The 20,484-nt window shown below is 42.0% G+C and overlaps 1 protein-coding gene across 1 annotated transcript in view; it reads right to left on the bottom strand.

Moving 5' to 3' along the window:
- Positions 1-5,571: 5,571 nt before the first annotated feature.
- Positions 5,572-20,484, bottom strand: part of ADAMTS6 (ADAM metallopeptidase with thrombospondin type 1 motif 6) — a 273,067-nt gene continuing 258,154 nt past the window's right edge. Inside the window, exon 25 of the mRNA XM_022596555.3 lies at positions 5,572-9,621. Coding sequence (XP_022452263.1) covers positions 9,512-9,621 — 110 coding nt within the window. The 3' untranslated portion in view covers positions 5,572-9,511. The remainder of the gene's footprint in view (positions 9,622-20,484) is intronic.

Here is a 20,484-nt window from a genome sequence, read left to right on the forward strand (position 1 = left end):
TTGGGACCACTCTTCTGGGACCAACAAGCAGAGAGGGATGCTGGATGTTCCTCTTCCTAAATGTGATTTGCAACAGAGAAACAGGATAGGCACTGGTGGTGGCAGAGTTGTTTTCTCGTAAATCCTGGTTTTCCACAGTCCTGCTGGGCTCGACTTGCCAGCAGATGAGTCTCTTAACCTCTCTCAGCCTCGGTTTCCTCTTCGACAAAAATCAGTAATAATGATGATAAGATAACGGACAGAACGCACCTACTATACTGCCTGGAATAGAGTATATACAATAGGTGCTCATTAGGTGGTATATACAATTTTTATTACTGTCTTCAAGTTTGGGGACAGTAGTTTTAAAAAGAGCAAATGCAATTTTACAATGAAAATATAAATTTTTAAAATAGTAGTGTAGTCTTTTTTAAGAGTCTTTATCTTTTAGGGACACACTCCAAAATATTTAATGATGACATAATTTTGCTTAAATAATCCACAGTAGAGGAGTAGAGATGGATAGAAGGCTGGTCACATGCTGATAACTGCTGTAACCTGGGTGAGGAAGGCTGGAGTAGTTAAACAAGTCTCTCTGCTCTTTGCATATGCTTGAAAATTTTCAAAGTAAATAAAAACAAAATAAGCAAAGTTGATACTTTCTTGACTAAAGCAAAAAAGAAATTGAATTAAATATCTTCAGCAGTGAAGGAAACACTATGAATTTCTCAGCACCCCTTACTCTTATAAAGGATATTGCATTAAATAAGGACACAGTCACTCATTATTTTCTTCATTAGGACTTCCTGAAGGGACCCCATCTGTCTTATCAGAGCTTTTCTCCTAGGCAATTATCAGCAGTTGAATTATTATGAAGTTGATGAAAAAGATACATCTGGTTAGACTACTGGAGGGGGGGAGTTGTAAACATGTTTAAAGTGAAGTTTTCTTCTTGATTTGGAGTGACAATGGACTCCAACGGTGTCCCTGAGCATAGCTGTCATTGCTAATTTTGAGGAACAAGGATTCCTGGCCACCCAAGAAGCCTTTTTGAAGCTGTTTAGAAAGAAAAGGTGTGAATTTAAAATGATTTGGTTCTTTCAGGGGGAAAAAAAGTATAAAAGTTGTGGATTTTAAGGCATGTTTCAGCAAAAATGTTGGGAACAAAAGTTTGGTTTGTGTCTTGATATTTACACGGGTATCTGCTGTATAAAAACCCATGGTGAAAATTCACCCTTCAAAGTTGAATGAATAAGGGAGTAACTCTCCTCTTCAGAAGGCCACTCTGGGAGTTCCTCACAGCAGCAGTCGGCCCCATAGATTTGAGTATCTATTTACACATCATTAACAACTTCCTTGAAAACTCTAGGAAAAAGGCAGACTAAGGGAGAAGACACTCAGTGCTGGCTTGTCAGCCCCACACCCGGCCAATTCAGGATCAGGGGACAGGCTCATCTCGGAATTATCATTTAAGCAAATGGGAAAGGACTCAAGCTACAGGAATGGAACACACTTACAGCTGTGTAAATCAAGGCACATCCCAGTGGTGAGGAAGCAGAGCACCAGGTCTTGCACAGTTGGCGGCAGCTTCGCTCGTGTTGCTGGCGGACCTTGGTTAATTAGCCCTCTGGAAGGAGAATCCTGGAAGGACAGCTGTTTGCTAACCTCCAGGGTCTGAGACAGTGGTTTTGTCTGTTATATTTAAGGGTTGACTCAATTCTGAGAGGTCAGAGACCTTTCTTCTCCCTAACAGATAACACGCCAGTTTAGGTGGTCCAGGTTCCAGCTAATTTTAGAATTGGAAATAGTACAACATTTAGTGAAAGTTTGTATTCTATCAGTCTTAAATTGGATTATACAGCAGTGCCAATAATTTTTAGACAAAACACCGGCGCTTTTGTACCCAAATGAGTGAAATCCTTTAAAAAAGTCACTTACTCAAAGCATGTTTGGAATTGCTTTTGTGGTATCACCTGGGGTCAATTTATAAAACACGGAAGATTTTGTAGCCAAAATGATTATATGCAAATTACTCACCAGATTTGGTTTTGGACTTTTGTGAAAATCTATCTTATCCTGGAAGATAGTCTAAACAAGCAATTTTAAGACAGTTTTGAGTGGTGATTTTGCTCTTAGAAGAGTACAGAGTGATCTCCAGTGATTACATGGAAGGGAATAGCACTCATTTGGAGAGTTAAGTTCTAATGTATCGATTTTAAAAGCCAGACTTAGGAGATAGCTGGTACATGCAGTTTCTGCCGCTGAGATTAAATGTGGGAAGAAATAAAACAGTTGTTCCCCTCCTCCTTCCCTCCAGCAGGAGCTTCCCACATTGGTGAGGACTTGGCTCCTGAGCACAGCAGATAATAATGTCTTCCTGGCCCAGCCTACAATCAGAAAATCTTCAAAGATAAATGTGGAAAAAAAAAAAAAAAGATAAATGTGCCTCCAGGTTATTACCTTGTTTCATAATTTCAACATATACTTCCTTTTTTAAACCTCAAAATAAAACATATTTCTCAATTTTACTTTTTTTCTGTTCTAAAGTTTAAAACTCTGAATCAAATTATTTTTTATTGTAATTAGTTCAGCTGTGACAACTTTTTTTTTCCTACCCATTTTAAATCAAACTCACATTTTAGCTACTTCTGTGGGTGTTTTTTCAAAATATTAAGCAATGCTTATTATTAACTAGATAATAAGTACATGCTGTCTTTTTGAACTTGGGACGTCATCCTCCTTTGCCTTTGTATAGATACATAGAAAATAAAAAATCAGGAGATTTTTTAATTCTAACAATAATACACTCGACAAACAGGAACTAAATGTTGATTCATTTATATCAGATTAACTTGAATGATTAAAAATAAAATACCAAAATTGATGATATTGAAGGAAGGGGAAGAGAACAGTGTGCTTTTTGCTTGCCTTTGGACCACAAAAGCAATTCCTTAGTGTATGTGAGCTTTGGTTTTCCTTCTCCCCAGCCCCTTGAGTGACCTGGCTTGGGGAGGACTTAGGACGGAGGTCAGAGGCACACGAGGTCCACCTTGCCAGGCTGTCAGGCCAATGCAGCTGCTGGCCTGGGCACAAGCGTGGGCGGCCATCTGCGGCCCTCAGCACAGCTGTTTGGTAGAGGGCCAGCCAAAGCCCTGTCGGTGGGATGGAGGCAGGTGGCCAGTTGGGCGGCCGATACATTCTGGCATGGGCTGAAAGAACACCTGGTTCCACTCTGTGGACCCACCACAGAAGGTCAAAGAATGTGCTTGCTGGCAGCTATGCCATGGCCTGAGCTATCAAGCCCCGATGGTCCTGCTCTGACTGAAACAGAGAGAAACCCACCTTTCTTCTTCAAAACTTACCCCAAAGCCAACACGGGAATCATTCTGCTCCAGTTGCGTGGAGGCAGGTCAGCAAGGCCATCTGGCATGTCTGGAAGTGGTGTGGGGGGCTGTCAGGCAGGGACAGGCTCTGTGATTCAAAACAGGACATTTCAGGGGAGGTGAGAGCCTTCATGTTGTTTGGCTGCTGCCATTGCAGACACCGTTCATCCTCCAATGTCTTTGACCTTCCTTCTCCTCCTCTTCCCACAAACTCTAACCACATGCTCAGAAACCACTTTTGGGGGCTTCCCTGGTGGCGCAGTGGTTGGGAGTCTGCCTGCCAATGCGGGGGACGCGGGTTCAGGCCCAGGTCCGGGAGGATCCCGCAGGCTGCAAAGCGGCTGGGCCTGTGTGCCACAGCTACTGAGCCCGCCTGCCGCAGCTGCTGGGGCCCGCACGCCTGGAGCCCGTGCTCCGCAAGGAAGAGAGTAGCCCCAGCTCTCCACAGCTGGAGAGGGCCCGTGCACAGAGGTGAGGACCCAACGCAGACAAAAATAAATAAATAAAATAAATACATTTTTAAAAATATATACTGTTTAAAAAAAAAGAAACCACTTTTGGTCTCCAGCTGTAATTTTGTCACCAGACATAGGAATTTTCATAGTGAACACCAACCACCACCTACCAGACAGGAGCCCAAAGTTCACCCTTCCCTGTCCCCTGAGGCCCCTCTTAAGGCCTCAGGCCCGCTGCTTCCCAGGAAGGAGGACCCCATTTCCTCTGGCCTGGTGAGTCACTTTCTCTCTGGTAGAGGAGCATCCTCCCCAGCTTCCTTGTCCTAGAGGCAGACCAGGCAGCTCCCTTCTGTGCGTCAAAGAGGTGACTCTTCCTCATTGATCTGTGACTATTAGCAGCTCAACCTCTCTGAGCCTCAGTATTGGCATCTGTAAATGGGGATTGACAGTATTGTCCTCAATAGCTTTGTTGAGAGAATATTCCATGAGAGAGCATATGCTAAGTGCCTAGCACAGAACCTGGGCACAGTAGGGCCTCAGCAAATACTGCTATGAATGAATGACAGCGGTTGATGCCACTCTCCAGGCACAGAGGCCACACCTGGCCTGGACTGGCCCTAGACTGGCACTTCCTCTGGCCACCTTTGCTTGGGATTTCAGGGGCCTCATCTCATAATTACTGTTCTGTGGGCCCATACGGTAGCCTGGTATCCACAACTGCCTTTGCTGGGGGCACAGACCAGGCCCTCCAAGAATGATATCCGCCTTGGGCTGGTGGATGCCACCAACTCTTGAGCCATTGACCTGAAGAAGCACTCTGACTGCTAGGGGGCCTGGAGCTGGTGTGATAACTTGCCTCTTCTTATGTGAAACCTCTCTGTAAGGGAAGGTATCCAAACCAAGACCCAAGAAGCTCAAGGCTTTCAGTGGGCTAAGGAAAGCCATTGACCAAGAGACAATATGGTCATAACCTTGGTTTCCTCCAGCCCTCAAACCACTATTCCATTTCTGGCCTCAGATATCATCTGTGGATGAATTGAGGGACAAGCAATGCTACAAATAACCCTCTGAGAAAGAGACGGGAGAACAGACCATTTTCCTTTTAAGTTCCAGCCTGAGGTTTTGAAGTTTAAGGCACAAAACCATTGTGAAGAGCTGCTCTTTTTAAAAACATGTTAGTTTATTCCACACATTCTGATGATATGCATGAGAAAGAATTGCAAAAATAGTTAATCTGTCCCTCTTTTTATTCAGACAGTGACCACTTATTTAGAATTTTCCAGTCCTCTTGGCCTATGACTTTTTTTTTCCTGCCTGAATTACATTTCTCCTCTCTTCTTTTAAAAGTAATGAATCTTACCCTTGCCACACAAATTCACATATTTTTGTAACCGAGATCAATAGCCAACTTTCTTCCTAATTTACTTGAAAAAATGTCACCTGGCCTCGAGAAGTGGCAAAATCTTTTAATGGAAGGCAGACTGTCCCTGGGGTCAGAGCCCTAAGCAGGATAGTGCCCCGTAGATATCCCACAGGGAGAGAAACATTAAACCAAAAGCTTGAAAACAACTGTAGATGAAAAGATAGACTTGAATCTGAGGAATCTAAGCTAAGGTAAGCCTTGTTTCTCCGTATTCCCCCCCCCTCCCTCACCCCTAGGCAGAACTACCCTTTGCAAATGCAGTGGGAGGTTAAAATAGTCAGTGCCAGGGTCTTCCTGTTAACTAAGAATTCATAATACTTCACCACTTTTGGCTCCTAAGATGACCTTGGGGAAGTACCCCCCAGGACTTTCTAATCACCTCACTTGATTTCTTCTAATATATACAACTGAATCTGTGGGGGACGGATATGGGGGTAAGTGGATCAAAACACAACCATGTTTGGACATTGTACATCTTCTTATGTAATTGATGAAGTTGTCATTATGAAAGTACTCAAATAGCTAAGCATGCAGGAGGGACACCTTCAGATTAACTGCTGAGTTGCCTTTGCATATGATAGTATCCCCCAGTTCAGCAAAGCGGCTCAGCCTAAGGGAAAAAGTCTGGAGGCAGAAAAGTATGCTCATCATGTTCTTTGCTCCCAGTTGAGTCTGAGCAGAAAAACCCTTCAGGCATGAATTCTTTGTTCAGCACCCTTTCCACAGTGAAATATCTTGCGTCCTCTTCTATGCTAAAGAATTTACATGGAAGGCAAAAGAAGCAGGGGGCAAAAGAGTTGTGGGCCCTGTGACTGAAGGTATGTGGCAGCGGCCAATCTGGACTTCCTTTCTGGCCTTAGAATAGCTGGCTGGTGGCATCTGGGAATATAGCCCCACCAGAAATAACTGAGGCCTTGCATTTAGATGTTACTGAAATACAAGTAGGTGCAATCTCTGAGGAGGGTAATAAGAATGCAACAAGTGGGACTTCCTTGGCCGTCCAGTGGTTGAGACTCTGCGCTTCCACTGCAAGGGGCTCGGGTCTGATCCCTGGTCGGGGAACTAAGATTGCGCATGCCAGTCGGCGCGGCCAAAGAAAAGAATGCAACAAGTTATCGCAATCCTGTACACTACCTGGAAAATTTGGATAATGTAGTGTGGTATTGCAAGGGATAGAGGGTCCTCCTATTGTGAGTTTAACACCAGCTTTTCAGGGAATAGACAACTTCCATCTGAATCATTCTTACAAGCTGAATTTTATTTTTACTAAATTATCTATGTTAAAAAAAAATCTGTGCCTGGTGTGGAATTTCACTCCATCAAGTGTTACAATGACTTTTTCATTTTCATTACAAGCAGGAGATTGAATGTAGGACACGTGTTAGGAAACATGGCAATAAATTAGAATATAATTTACAAAAGCAAAAAAAAAAGTAACAGTGTACCACATTAATACTGAGTATAAAATATAAGCAACAACTAATCGCAATAATACAAAGGTAATTTCATTCTGTATTATTAAGGATACCTATGTGACATTCACTCAAATAATAAAATTCTTAATGAAATGGACTCTTTAAGGAGTCGGTTGGGTACGCTTACCTTGCCTTTTTTGGTGGGTCTTATGCCAGTGGCGGATACTGCTCTCAGCCACGGGGTACCAGTTTCCTTGGGGTTCCCTAAGTAGCCCATATATATTTTGGAGGGCCAGCCATGGTGGCTCGGCATCTGCCAACAATCCTGCTGTCATCATTTAGGAATAGAGCACCATGTAGCCACGTGGTTGATGACAGAGGAGCAGCAGTACTGTGATGTGCTGTGGAATATGACTTTTCCTCACTCAGGTTTAAATTCAAGGCCAATTGAAAATTTAGTCCTGTTACACATCCTGTGCTTGGTTCCTTCTAGAAAGGTAATCTGATGCTGTCCCCGGGAGTTCTCTGCCCCCTGGCCTTGGTGCCGTTGCACACCCCAGAGGGACACGTCTGCCCTCCTCTTCTAGCACCAGTTGGGGTGCTGCACGGGACTCAGGGGTATGGCCCTCACCATGTTAGTTCCCGGGTGAGGGGAAAAGTAGCCTTTAGTCAGTAATGTAAGGAATCTGTTTGAAATAAAAACATAAGCTGATATTTACGTTGGAGAAAAGCAGGTCCCGATAGCAAACCTATGCCTAAAATGCCAGAGAAACCAACCATCTTTTGTTCGCTTATTTTATTTCACCAGGGCACATTAGCACCAAGTTAAGTGCTCTTTGCAAGGGGCCAAAGGAAGCCAGTGCTGGGGCCGTGCTGCTTGTGGCTGCCTGCTCTTCACTGATGGCTGAGGTGGCACTTGGGCTGTCTTTTCCAAGGCAGCAGAGATTGGGGTCCTGGCCACTCGTCTACTGTCAATCGCTCTCTCTGGAAACTCAGGGGCATGAGCTGTGGTGCTGAGAGAGAAAGCAGGCGAGGAGACTCAGATGAGGGCGACTGAGCACACAGAGCAACGAACGTCCCGTGCTTACTGTCCACAGCAAACCTGACAGTTTGGTTTTGAAGTCTGTGAGTCTCCCTTTCTGAAAAAACCTAATCAACCACTTTAGGTTATGGTGTATGTGATACACCTGACATGTTGTTTCAGAGCACAGTGATGGATTTAAGTCAAATGTACTCTTTAACTGCAAGCAGTAGCTTTACAAAGTAGCCGTTTGGTTTGAGTTTGAGGTGTTGGTGTCGCAAGGTGCACTCATGTGTAGGACACAAAACACATTCATCAAGATCCTGCTGCAAGTGTTCAAGTACAAAATATTCATATAAGCAAGTACCCTCTGTTTTTTTTCTCTTTTTAAAAATCTCACTGTCAAATCTCTTGATGAGTGTGATGTGGACTGGGAAAATGTGAGCTTAGTCAGTTTAATTTAGGTGGACTTGATTCTAGAATTTGACTTGCCCAAGAAATTGGGTTTCACATTTAATTGCCATTCAGAGTATCCATAAAAAATACAAAATACTTGGTTGAGTGACTATTAAAATGATGCTTTATGATCTCTAGTCTTCATGAGTTTTTCTTCTTTGGTTATTATCCCTTGCCTACTTTAAAACTCACAGAAATAGCACATCTATGTGCAAGCACACTCATCTACCCACACACTCAAAAGCGCTCGCACACATACACACTTGTTCTCATATAAATAAATGCCCTTCTGCCATATCAAAGAAGGGACATCTGGAACCCATCGTAATTGTCAGCAAAAGGGTCTGCCTGGTTGTCACTGAGCCAGTCTATCTTCTGCATGGTATCATCTCAGCAAGCTCAACATGCATATGCAACAATCCAATAGGGCAGAAGCCGTTCTGTGGCTGGAGAGGATGTAAACACAAGTGAGTTGGGGTGACTCAAATAAGAACTGAGGCATCCTGTGTGATGGCAGCAAAAGGCCTGGTACTTCAGTCTCTACCATACCCCAGGTCTGGCTTCTGCATGAAATTGAAATGTTTTTCTCTTAAAGTTTTAATGGAAATCTCAGCTTCACTTGCACAATGGCAAGTTAGCCACAGTCTTTTAGCAGTGAATTTATAGACTTGCACAGCTGCAGTAACTGATGCACTGCTTTAAACTAAGTCCTTCATTGTTGTTCAGTTTAATATAGTTGATATATGGCTCACAGCAGTGTTCAGAACAGGGGGATTATTCCTAAGGAAATTAAGTGGAATGAAGAAAAATAATACAAACTTTCATTACTTTTGATTTATAATTGCTCCTTAAATTACAGTTCCAAGCCCGTTTTAGAATTTAAATCGTGGTGCTGTTGTAGTGATAAAGTATAGTAAATATTTTTAAGCTATGACTTAAGATTTCTGAATCTTCTTTACTTCCATAGTTGACCAAGTCAAAACAGCTACAATTTAAACAGTTTTAAATACAAATGGATTCAGTGTCATTGCTAAGTCCATAATAAAAATTATCTTAATGGTCCAAGGAGGTAAACAGGCTATTGGATTTACTCGAAAGAACACAAACGTTCCACAGTAAACAAGTCTCCCTGTGTTGTTTGGATCTCTCCAATCTGGCATTCCCTCCTAATACCGTGTCCAGCACTTTGGATCAAAAAATCCCACTTCACAGAAGTTAAAATAATATTGAAATCCTGTCAGCTAGGGCTGACCAGTGGTTACGTTTTCCACAGGGTAATGCATTTGCAAGGACATCAATCCTCTTCCTCTGGGTGGCTCTCTGTGATGGATGCATTTCCACGATGAAATGACAAGGCGCTCTCTCTGGCTTTCCATGGGTCAGTGTCCTTGGCAGGTCTTACAACACATCTGTCTGAAGTATGCTCTACTGCAGAATTTGAACTTCAGCACCAGTGGGCAATAAGCCACTTTGTTCACATCTTTGCACTCTAATGAGTGAGGGCAGAAAAGGGAAAACAATTAGAGGCACAAAAACAAGTACATAAACAATGAGCCTGGATGTTCAGCAAGGACCACCCGCCCCCCCACCCCCACCCCATCCCGCCTCCTTGGGCCAGTGCACCTTGGCTTTCACATCCATGTGGTTTTTGTTTTTGTTTTCAAGCATACCCTGTCTGGTACACCCTACCAGAAATAGTCTTTTGATACATTTTAACACAAATTAAAAAAAAATGATTGCAAGGCTTTTCTCCCAGACTTTTATAAGTATGGTGTATGCCCACTGTGTCTTGAAAGAATTACCATTTGTTGGGATAAGTGATCACTTTAGACAGCTTGGAAACATGAGTCATTTTTCTTACAGCCCTTTTATTGCTTCTTTCTCAAGGGTTATTTTATTCAGCAGTGCAAGGTTATCCAAAATCAAACATGAGTTGCATTGTTTGATACCAAAGTACACATGTCCCAGGAGAATCTCTGCATCTGTGGGGTGTGGGGATGGGCCTCGGTGAATGAAAAGGATTGCTGACAGTGGCCTAGATTCAGCAACTACACTAGACAAAGAGGAAAACTTTGAGGGGTTGGCCTCAAATGGCAGCAGTCTGTGGGTTATGGAAACATGTAGAAATGTCTTTTTTTAATTTGGAAGTGAGACATGGCCTTCTTTTTTCCTATGTGTGTTTTCTCCTCAGTGCTAGAATTGCCACAGTTGAAGTCTGCTGTTCTTGCAGCCAGAAGGTGAATAAATGATTCTTTCTCCACCTCCCGTTGAGGCTGGTTGCACAAGATGGGGCTGAGGGGCCAGTGCAGAAAGAGACACTGACCTTTGATTCTCAGAAACCCCTGCCACCCCATACAACGTCACTACTGCTAATAGTGATATTCCTCTCCAGTCCTCTCTTCAATTTTATCTGGGGATTTTAAAATACTTTGTAAATCTAGTAATTACGTTTGCCTCCCAGAATTAAAGTTCCACCCTCATTTTTCCAGGTGGTTATACTGAAGCATCCTGGGTAAACTGTTTAAGGTAATTAGAATCAGGCAGAACACTGGGAAATGTTCAGTGTAACAGTGTTGTTGTTGCTTCCTTGTTTATTTTTCCTGGCTTCAGAAATCCACTAAAGTTCTAAGAGATCATGTACATGGTACATGAGCCATATGGTAAACATGGAAAATTAAATGCAAAGAAATGGGAAAGTTTCCAGTTCTTATTATTAAAAAGTAAGGAAACAATTTTATTGATCTCACTTTCAAGGCTCTTTTGGTGAAAGACTGAAAATTTTAAACTGTAACCCTTACTCCTCTGAAAGCATAAGTTCTGCCACCATCGAACTCCCTTACTTGAGATTTGATTTACAAAGAGAATAACAGAAATTTGAATAGAAACTTTCTACACTAAGATTTTCAATAAATTTAAGTTTTGGCTGAAAGAAGGTAGCAGAGACATTAAAAATTTCTTTAAACTTTGTACTAAAAAAAAAGAAACTGGATGATATTTGGTGAATCAAGCTTGAATTTTAGGTGAAAATATCTCCATATATTTTATTTTATTTTTTCCATATATTTTATTTTATTTTAAAATTAATTAATTAATTAAAAAATTTTTTTGGCTGCATTGGGTCTTCGTTGCTGGACGTGGGCTTTCTCTAGTTGCAGCAAGCAGGGGCTACTCTTTCATTGTGGTGCACGGGCTTCTCATTGCAGTGGCTTCTCTTGTTGTGGAGCATGGGCTCTAGGTGCATGGGCTTCAGTAGTTGTGGCACACAGGCTCAGTAGTTGTGGCTCACGGGCTCTAGAGCTCAAGCTCAGTAGTTGTGGTGCCTGGGCTTAGTTGCTCCGTGGCATGTGGGATCTTCCTGGATCAGGGTTCAAACCCATGTCTGCTGCATTGGCAGGCAGATTCTTAACCACTGTGCCACCAGAGAAGTCCCCATATATTTTAATTTGGAAATCACCTGTTATTTTTTTCCCCCTCTCTGTCATGACCAGTGAAAAGTAACCAAAAAAAGTTTAGACTAAGAATATTTTTGTGGGAAATAAAAGTTGTATCAGTGTTACCTAGAGGAATATATTGTCCAGATAATGCATTTATTAAAATGATGAGAAAAGCTAAGCATAAAGGATGAGGACAGTTGACACATATCACTCATCTTTAATTTCAAATCACCATCCTAATGGGGCAGCCCTCCAGCGAAGACTACCACTGTCATGCTCTGTTAACAGGGCTTGGTGGGACTGCTTAAAGTACCAAATAAACTTTGGCTTTTGTCTATTTTGCTAAAATATAAAAATGATTTAGCTGATAAATGGACAGAGGACGACTGGTTGTTTTAATAGTACAAGGAAATAAAATTAGAAGCCAGACTGCTGGGTTTAAGCCCAGCTTTACCATTTGCGAACTTTATGACTCTGAACAAATTGCTTAACTTCTCTGTGCCTAAGAGGTTAAGCATCCTTATCTGTGAATAGGGAAGATGAGTGTTCCCACTCCCGCATGTAGCATGTGTATCCTATGATATCACCTAGCTCAGTGCATAAAATGGTCATTGGCTCTCAATAAGTGTAATATACTGAATTACTATTATCATTATCACTATTAGTTATTATTACTACCTGATGAGAGTAAGTTGTGCTCTGAATTTCTCAACAAGGATGCAATATTTAGATCACTACTGAGAAAATGCCGCCCTATAGACACAAGTCAGTTTGAAGACAAAACAAAGAAGAATATTTCCTGAGGTACAACTTTATTGGGAGATTCATTACTCCATTTTTGGAAGAGTTTCTGAACCAGGAAAATTCTGAGATGAACAAAATACAAGAAAATTCACAGATTTTTCTTTTGGATTTAGACTTTAGAATCTGATTAAATAGTAGACAATAAATAATGAATAAAATAAAATATTCATAAATTATTTCTTCCTCCAACCACCCCCTCCATCCACCCATTCAGGCTATTAAATACTCAGGGATTCAGCTCCTTAGGTAGGTGCTGTAAATGAGAAGCCTCCCTTGCATGCAGAGGCCCCAGCACAGCCCTTCAGCTAGGAGCAGTGTCCAGTCTAGGGGCCAGCTGGAGGCCAGCTGCCAGGGTGTCCCCCTCTGAACTTCCCAATACCTCTTTTAAGTTTCTTCTCAGCTAACCTGACTCCAAGTAACTTGAATGAAAGCAGGAATTCATTTGGGCCCTAGGAGCAGGATCAAGCTTAGGGAGGTAGGGACTGCTTATGTGTGTCCCAGGACCTGACAGCACCAGTGGTGAGGGGTGGCAGATCTGGGGGTGAATTCTGGCACTACCTCCTCCTAGCATTTGTTTGTCCTTGGCCAAGTGACTTCACCTCTCTAAATCTCAGTTTCCTCATCTGTGAAATGAAGCCCATAGGATGTTGTGAGGCTTGTATGAGGTAACACCTACTGCACACGTGTGGCCCTGGCACAGAGTGAACACTCAGTTTATCAGCTCTTGTTACTGTTACCAATAACACATCGGAGAACAACCATCCTATATTATTTCTCCGGGATCCCTGTCAAAATATATATAGGCTCTTCATTGGCACACATAAGCAAATTAATGAAAAGACTTTAACAGAGAGCAGGTAAATTATGATGAGATAGGGAGAGATCTGAGGGAAGATCCAGGGTTGAGGACTGCCAAGAAGATAATGGGCCTTGATGAGATATTAAATGGTGACTCTTGGGCTATAGAAGGACACAGCCTTGATGGAGTGTAGGGGGCTCCCATGAAGGAGGGGCCCTGAGGAAGGTCCCATTCCTACTTCTTGGTTTTGCTGTCTAGGGACTGCCTAGACTGGAAGAGTCAGTCTTCAGAGTGATGAAAACCTACTCACCAATGACTGGTCTTACATTCTTCAGGTCTTTTAACTCCATGAGAGATTAATCTAGTAATAACATTAAAAATAATTTATCAAGTGCTTCCTATGTGCCTGGCATTGCCTTAGGCAGTTTTACATATTTATATACATTTAATCATTTTAAGTATATAAAATGTCAGCTTTACACAGATGGCAAAACTGAAGCTCAAAAAGGTTACACACGAAACTCACTATGGGTCACACAGCCAGCTGGTCTAAGAAGTGGGACCAGAACTCAGGCTTGTCTGACTCCAAACTCTATTTTGGCAGCATTCTTGGCATCTTACTGCGAAAAGGTTTCTGCCTGTCGATACTTCTTATTCTTGGCTGATAGCCCTGGTAATTCAGTCTTTGGGGACATCCTTATCAGGAGGTTTGCTCTGCCACCTTAGAGAAGGGGTAAATTTTTTTTGAAAGGGGGGTTCTAGGTCATGGGCATTCAGAATAGCCTGAATACATTTCTCCAACTACCCCTTTCTCCCTAGATTTTGTAAAATTACATGAGTGAAAGGTCATTTTAACACACCTAGAAGTTTTAAAGCCCCATCATTACAGAAAGCCGAGTGTAATCTTAAAAATATCAGTACAAGCTTCAAATTATATTGGTGCATTCAGCCCATGTGTCACTTTTTTAGTTAGAGAGGACTAACCTGATAAGCCCTTGGATTGACTCACTGACATTTTGCTGATGTACGTAGTTGTGAGGCCTTAATTATAAAACTTACCATTGACTAGTCTGTCTGCCTCATCCCCAAAGCCCATTTAAAATATTAAATAGCCTTTTCATTCCTACCCTTCAGCCAATACACAATACAGGTTACATTTGTGATAAAACCATTCTGGAAACGTTGTGCATAAATTAAATCACATTTTCCCATTGAAATCAAAACAATAACAGACATGTTTTGATTGAATTTCTGAATGATCCTCAGTTGGTGATGATTTCTAACTGATATCTAAAATATCTAAATATTGGTTTCTCTATACCCAAGTAATACATAATCTGCACATAAACAATTATACTAGGAGAGTTACTGAAAGGAATCCTTTAGTTCAAGTAGAATTTTTTGTAATAATATAATCACTTTGTAACTGATCTATTTTGAAGGTTTGATCTTTACTATCACGTTTTCTTCACACAGATACACTTGTATCTACTGCTTTTTAAGTAGCAGAATCTGAGCCAGCAGGGTCAAAGATTTTAAGATGAAGGAGCCCGATTTTCTCTTCCACTAACTTCATGTACCAGTTAAGTACTCTCTAGGGAGAAGAATGACAAGACACTCTTTCTACCTTTTTTCTTCAGAGTCTATCAGAAGGATGAGAGGTCCTTACTGTGTGGTTTCTAGGAAATATTTTGTGGACCTAACTAGTCTCTCCTTTTTTTACATCTCCTCTCACCTCTCTGCCTGAAAATAAAGCTTCACTTTATTCAAGGCTAGAGATTTCTGGTGGGAATGACAATTTATGGACTATTCCTACATTTTCTCAGAGAGACTTAGGGATGTATCAAGGGCTGAAAGCCAGCTCGTAGGCCATACGATGTGAACTAGACCCATGATTAGAATCTTAAGCAACTTGCCAGGTATGCTGGAGTGGATCTCACTGGTAATCTGGGTTCTGGTAGAGTTGAATGATAAAATTAGCCAACCTGTTTCATAGGCAACACATGAATCTACTTATCATTGAAGTGCCAGTGAGTTTTTCCCCAGGTGCTTTACATTAATATTTCAAAACTCTGATCTAAAAGACATGATTTCAAAATACACTGAACATAGGCTTATGAATTTACAATGCAGTTGGATGGGGATTCATTGTGACTTCGATGGCTTGACTTAATCCATGGAGTATAAGAGCAACTGTATTTATTTCTGTAAATAAACGGTATACATTTCAGAAAATGTTGCCAAGCCTGCCTAAATCATATCAATGGAGGAGTTGGGATGCACAGGGACATAGCCTTCCATGACCAAGTTGGACCATTCAGCATCTTTCTTTGGAGAATGCATGTTGTCTGTGCCTGTAAGTTCTTTCTGAAATTCAGAGGGAGAGCACAGTAAGCAGAGAGTTTTGACTCTCACCTACGGGTCTATCCTTTGGATTACAAAAGTACAACCAGCTGTACCTCTGTCAAACTGCCCATGGAGACGCAGAGCCTGGTGAGAAGTGAAATGGTGGCAAAGGCTGTGCATGTGCATGTGTGGTGCAGGAGTTGGGGGCAGGGGATGTGAACTCAGCATACTTTTACTGATGAAACTGTACCTGAGTCCTTGATATTTTACATATTCAAACTGGAAAAGGATGAAATAACATGTTTTGCCTGGGAACCTGACAGTATTCATTGCAGTGGGAACAGTCCACTGACTTTTTACCCTTGAAGCAAGGTGACATCAACTATGGAACTTTATTCTGATTCCATCCTACCATGGACTAAGCCATTTCTTTCTCTCCTTTGCTTTCTTGGTTTCTTCTTACCCAGTCTTATTCTCTGGATGCCACCCACAGTCAACTTGAGGTGCTTTGATCCCAATACAAATCCAGGGTTCCCTCCAAACCAGACAGTTGGGAACGTAACCCCGAATGCTAAGGTAGATTATGACCATTTTAAAAACTGGCAACAAAAATGTCTGGTCTTCCTCACCTCCTTGAAATCAAAGTTCAAATGACCTTCACCATTCATTCCTTTCACTGATTTTAATACATCAGAAGCCACCTTAAAACCCATATTCAGTAGCTGTTTTGTTCCATGGATCTGAGGAGGTTTCTGGAGCTGCTTAGGCTCTCTCAAAATCATGTACTTGAGGGAGACTGAGACCCGCCAAAGCCACCGTTAGACAACCTGGTCTGGTAAACCAATGTATACTAACCACACCTTTCCTGCTCATCTTTCCACACCATGAATCATTACTTGGCAGCAATAAACACTAGATGACAGAGTGCCTTGTGCTATTGAGAAGCTGAAAAGACTCACCAAACTACAAGGGAACCTGAAACTGAATAAAGATGAATGAAGTGGAATTTGGGATAGAAATTCAGGTGAGCTTGAGTACGTTAGTCTCAGCTGCCTGATGTAATTTAAAAAATCACTGAGTAGTATTTCAAATGCAGTGATACCCAGTGTGTCTATAATTCACTCTTAGCAGCAATGTAGTGTTACCCTCATCAGTGGCAGTCTGTTAAGATCAAAAGCCTATAATGCCTTCACTCTTAGCCGAAGGCTTTCAGGAATGAAAAGCTAAAGTAGATGTTAAACATGGCAAATTATATCTTCCTTCTTCCTCCTCCTAGTTCCCTCTCAATATTTACTTTTAATTTCTTGATGCTCCACTTCTGATTTTCTTTCTCTTACTATCCTTTGTTGCCTTAACCTTCCATTTATTCAATCAATCTCTATTGTTTATTTTTATTTTTTAAAATGTTATTCAAATTCCACTATTTTATTATGGCTTTCGGGGACTAATGTGCTTAATTTCCATATAGATGCCTAAATTCCTCACCATGATTAATAGTATCCAGTTCCCTAAATCTGAAACTTGGGAGTCATACTGAACATTTCCACATCATATTCTCATCCCTATGTCCAATTGTTCATCAGGATCTTTTTATTCTCCTTTCCATTTTATTCTTTTTTTCCAATTCATTACCCTCTTTTTTTTTTTTTTTTTTTTTTGCGGTATGCGGGCCTCTCACCGCTGTGGCCTCTCCAGTTGCGGAGCACAGGCTCCGGACGCGCAGGCTCAGCGGCCATGGCTCACGGGCCCAGCCGCTCTGCGGCATGTGGGATCTTCCCGGACCGGGGCACGAACCCGCGTCCCCTGCATTGGCAGGCAGACTCCCAACCACTGCGCCACCAGGGAAGCCCCATTACCCTCTTTTTGATCCTTGCTATATCTGCCTGAGTTCAAGCCTTCATCATCTCTAGCCTGGACTTTTAGAACAACTTTTTAACTCTTCTCCCACACAAGGCTATCTTCCCTCTGCCCCTTTATACACCGGCCAGCCTAAGTATGTCACTCCCCAATTTCCTTCACTTGTTCCCAGAACTGGTGGATAGAGTCCTAACTTCCTTCCACTGCATACAGGACCCTCCAAACTAAGTCCCTGTCTCTTTCTTTGTAGCCTCATCTCTACTACCTGTTCATATGCCACCCTCTGCAACCATACTGAACTATGTTTGACTCCACAGCCCCGTGACTGCACACAATCACCTTCTGCCAGCAATGCCCAGCATTTCAACATCTTCTTGGCCAACTGTTTCACACCTTCCAGTGCCCTGCTCAAGCTTTCCTTCTCCATGATGCTTCTGCTGAATAACCCCTTCCTCTGTGTACTCATGGTAGTTTCTTTTTACCCCTATTACAGTACTGCCCGTATTGTGAAAATTATTTGTTTGCATGTTGCCACCCCTCCTAAACTGTGCTTCCTTTGAGGGCAGGAACCTTTCCTAGTCTCAGTGGCTGGCACATGGTAGGTAGGTTTGCTAATTAAATGACTTTATGGTTGGATGACTGGAGAGAACATTTTTTAAACACCACCACCTTGACGAATGGGCAGATAGGTATCTGTGGGATAAATCAAGTTCAGCAAAATGCTAACGGTAAAATCTAGATGGTGGGTGTCCACTGTAAAATTCTCTCAACTTTGCTGTATGTTTGAAACTTTTTATTATTTTAATAATAAGATATCAGGAGAGGAACCATCTCCTAAACTTCAGTAGGTGAAACAATACCCAAGATTCTATCAGTGGCCTGTGTTACCCATAAAGATCCCAATGAAAGACTGTATTTTAGATCCCAAGAGAGCTCTGTTAGTCCTACCCTGTCTTGCTTGGAGTAGACATGAACTAGTTTCTCAACAGCCTCCTTTCCAAGAGTCAAGGGAACCTGATTCCGGTAGAAAAAAAGGGGTCCTCTTCTACGTCCTGCATTAACCAGAACCTGCTCCTTCCCCCACAATTGGACTTTCCTCCCAAGTTCCCCTTTGTAAGAGGCACTTCCTCTCTCCCTGATCGGACTTCCAGAAGCTCTATCAGGTCACTCTCACATTACTTTCATGCAAGGGCCTCTTCTCTTTTAAAATCCATGTTATCTGCCCATTTCATATCTCTATGGATGACGTTATAACTTCAATCAACTGTTTCATCCTTTTTCTCAGGGTACACACTGGGTTTTTCCAATTACAGATTACAACTGGCTCATGGACCACTTAGTCTATGAAGCTTGCCTTGATCCAAAATGTTAAAGTCATCAGTCATTCATATGAGCACTCTTAGCACCTGTGTAAACCGCTCCATATAACATATTCTACCTTGCATTTTTAAAAAAAGAAGTATCTTTCCCGTAAGACTACGAACTTTAAGTGTTTTGAATTTTCCATAATAAATGGCAGAGGCTGGCCACAGCAAGCATTCAATAAGTAGCTTCCGATAAAATGAACAGCTGGTTTCAGGTATTTAAATATATTCAATATATACTATTGGGAAGCTAAAGAGAACACAAAACAAGTTACAACAGAAACACTGTTTCTACTTTAATTCTAATTTTATAAAAGAGAGTGATCGTGTCTTAAATGAGTCAACAGCTTTAGGGAATAACAATTCTAAGATTAGTCATACTTTGCAGGATTAATAATTTCCTAAAAGTTTCCTCCTTTACTGAGAAGGATAAAAATATTGTCCTAACTGCTTACTTCAGATTAATAATAATAAAAGGTGATTTGGCCAGACAGAGATGACTATGAGGTATTTCTCCAAATAATCCAAGAAATATCAGATTAACACCTATCCATTTTAAGAGAATTTCTTTAAGGCAGAAATAAGTGCAGTTGCAAATGATATTCTTCCCACTATAAAAACAGCACTACATTTTCAGCTGCAAAGCTTATGTATGATAATTATCCACTATAGAGAAGCGTTTGGAGAAATTATTAAAACGGCCTAAAATGAAGTTATGAAGATAGCTTCAACATATATTATTGTGGGCATGTCAAAAAAGCCAGTTCTGGGACTTCCCTGGTGGTGCAGTGGTTAAGAATCCGCCTGCCAATGCAGGGAACAGGGGTTCAATTCCTGGTCTGGGAGGAAACCACATTCCGCGGAGCAACTAAGCCCGTGCGCCACAACTACTGAGCCTGCACTCTACAGCCCATGAGCCGCAACTACTGAGCCCACGTGCCACAGCAACTAAGCCTGCACACCACAACTACTGAAACCTGCACGCCCTAGAGCCCACGTGCCACAACTACTGAGCCACAACTACCCCGCAACTACTGAAGCCTGCACACTCGAGGGCCCACGTGCCGCAACTACTGAAGCCCGTGCGCCTACAGCCCATGCTCTGCAACAAGAGAAGCCAACACAAGGAGAAGCCCATGCACTGCAACGAAGAGTAGCCCCCACTAGCCACAACTAGAGAAAGCCTGTGCTCAGCAACAAAGACCCAACGCAGCCAAAAATAAATAAATAAATAAATAAATATTTTTTTAAAAAGCCAGTCTTTCAACAACCATTAAGACTTAATCTTTTTCTTTTTAATTTAATTATTTTATTTTATTTTATTTTTGGCTGCGTTGGGTCTTTGTTGTTGCATGCAGGCTTTCTCTAGTTGTGGCGAGCGGGGGCTACTCTTCGTTGCGGTGCACGGGCTTCTAGTTGCGGTGGCTTCTCTTGTTGTAGAGCATGGGCTCCAGGCGCGTGGGCTTCAGTAGTTGTGGCACGCGAGCTCAGTAGTTGTGGCTCACGGGCTCTAGAGCGCAGGATCAGTAGTTGTGGTGCACGGGCATAGTTGCTCCATGGCATGTTGGGATCTTCCTGGACCAGGGCTTAAACCCGTGTCCCCTGCATTGGCAGGCAGATTCTTAACCACTGTGCCACCAGGGAAGCCTCAAGACTTAATCTTTTGACAGTCATGCCAGAAGTGTCTGTACTTCATAATCACAAGCTCTGTTTTCACGTTAAAATTCCTGATTTTCTTTTTTTTTAAC

This window comes from Delphinapterus leucas, chromosome 3, assembly GCF_059928025.1.
Source record: "Delphinapterus leucas isolate spDelLeu-1000000601 "Yukka" chromosome 3, BTC_Dleu_Yukka2, whole genome shotgun sequence".
Taxonomy (NCBI): domain Eukaryota; kingdom Metazoa; phylum Chordata; class Mammalia; order Artiodactyla; family Monodontidae; genus Delphinapterus; species Delphinapterus leucas.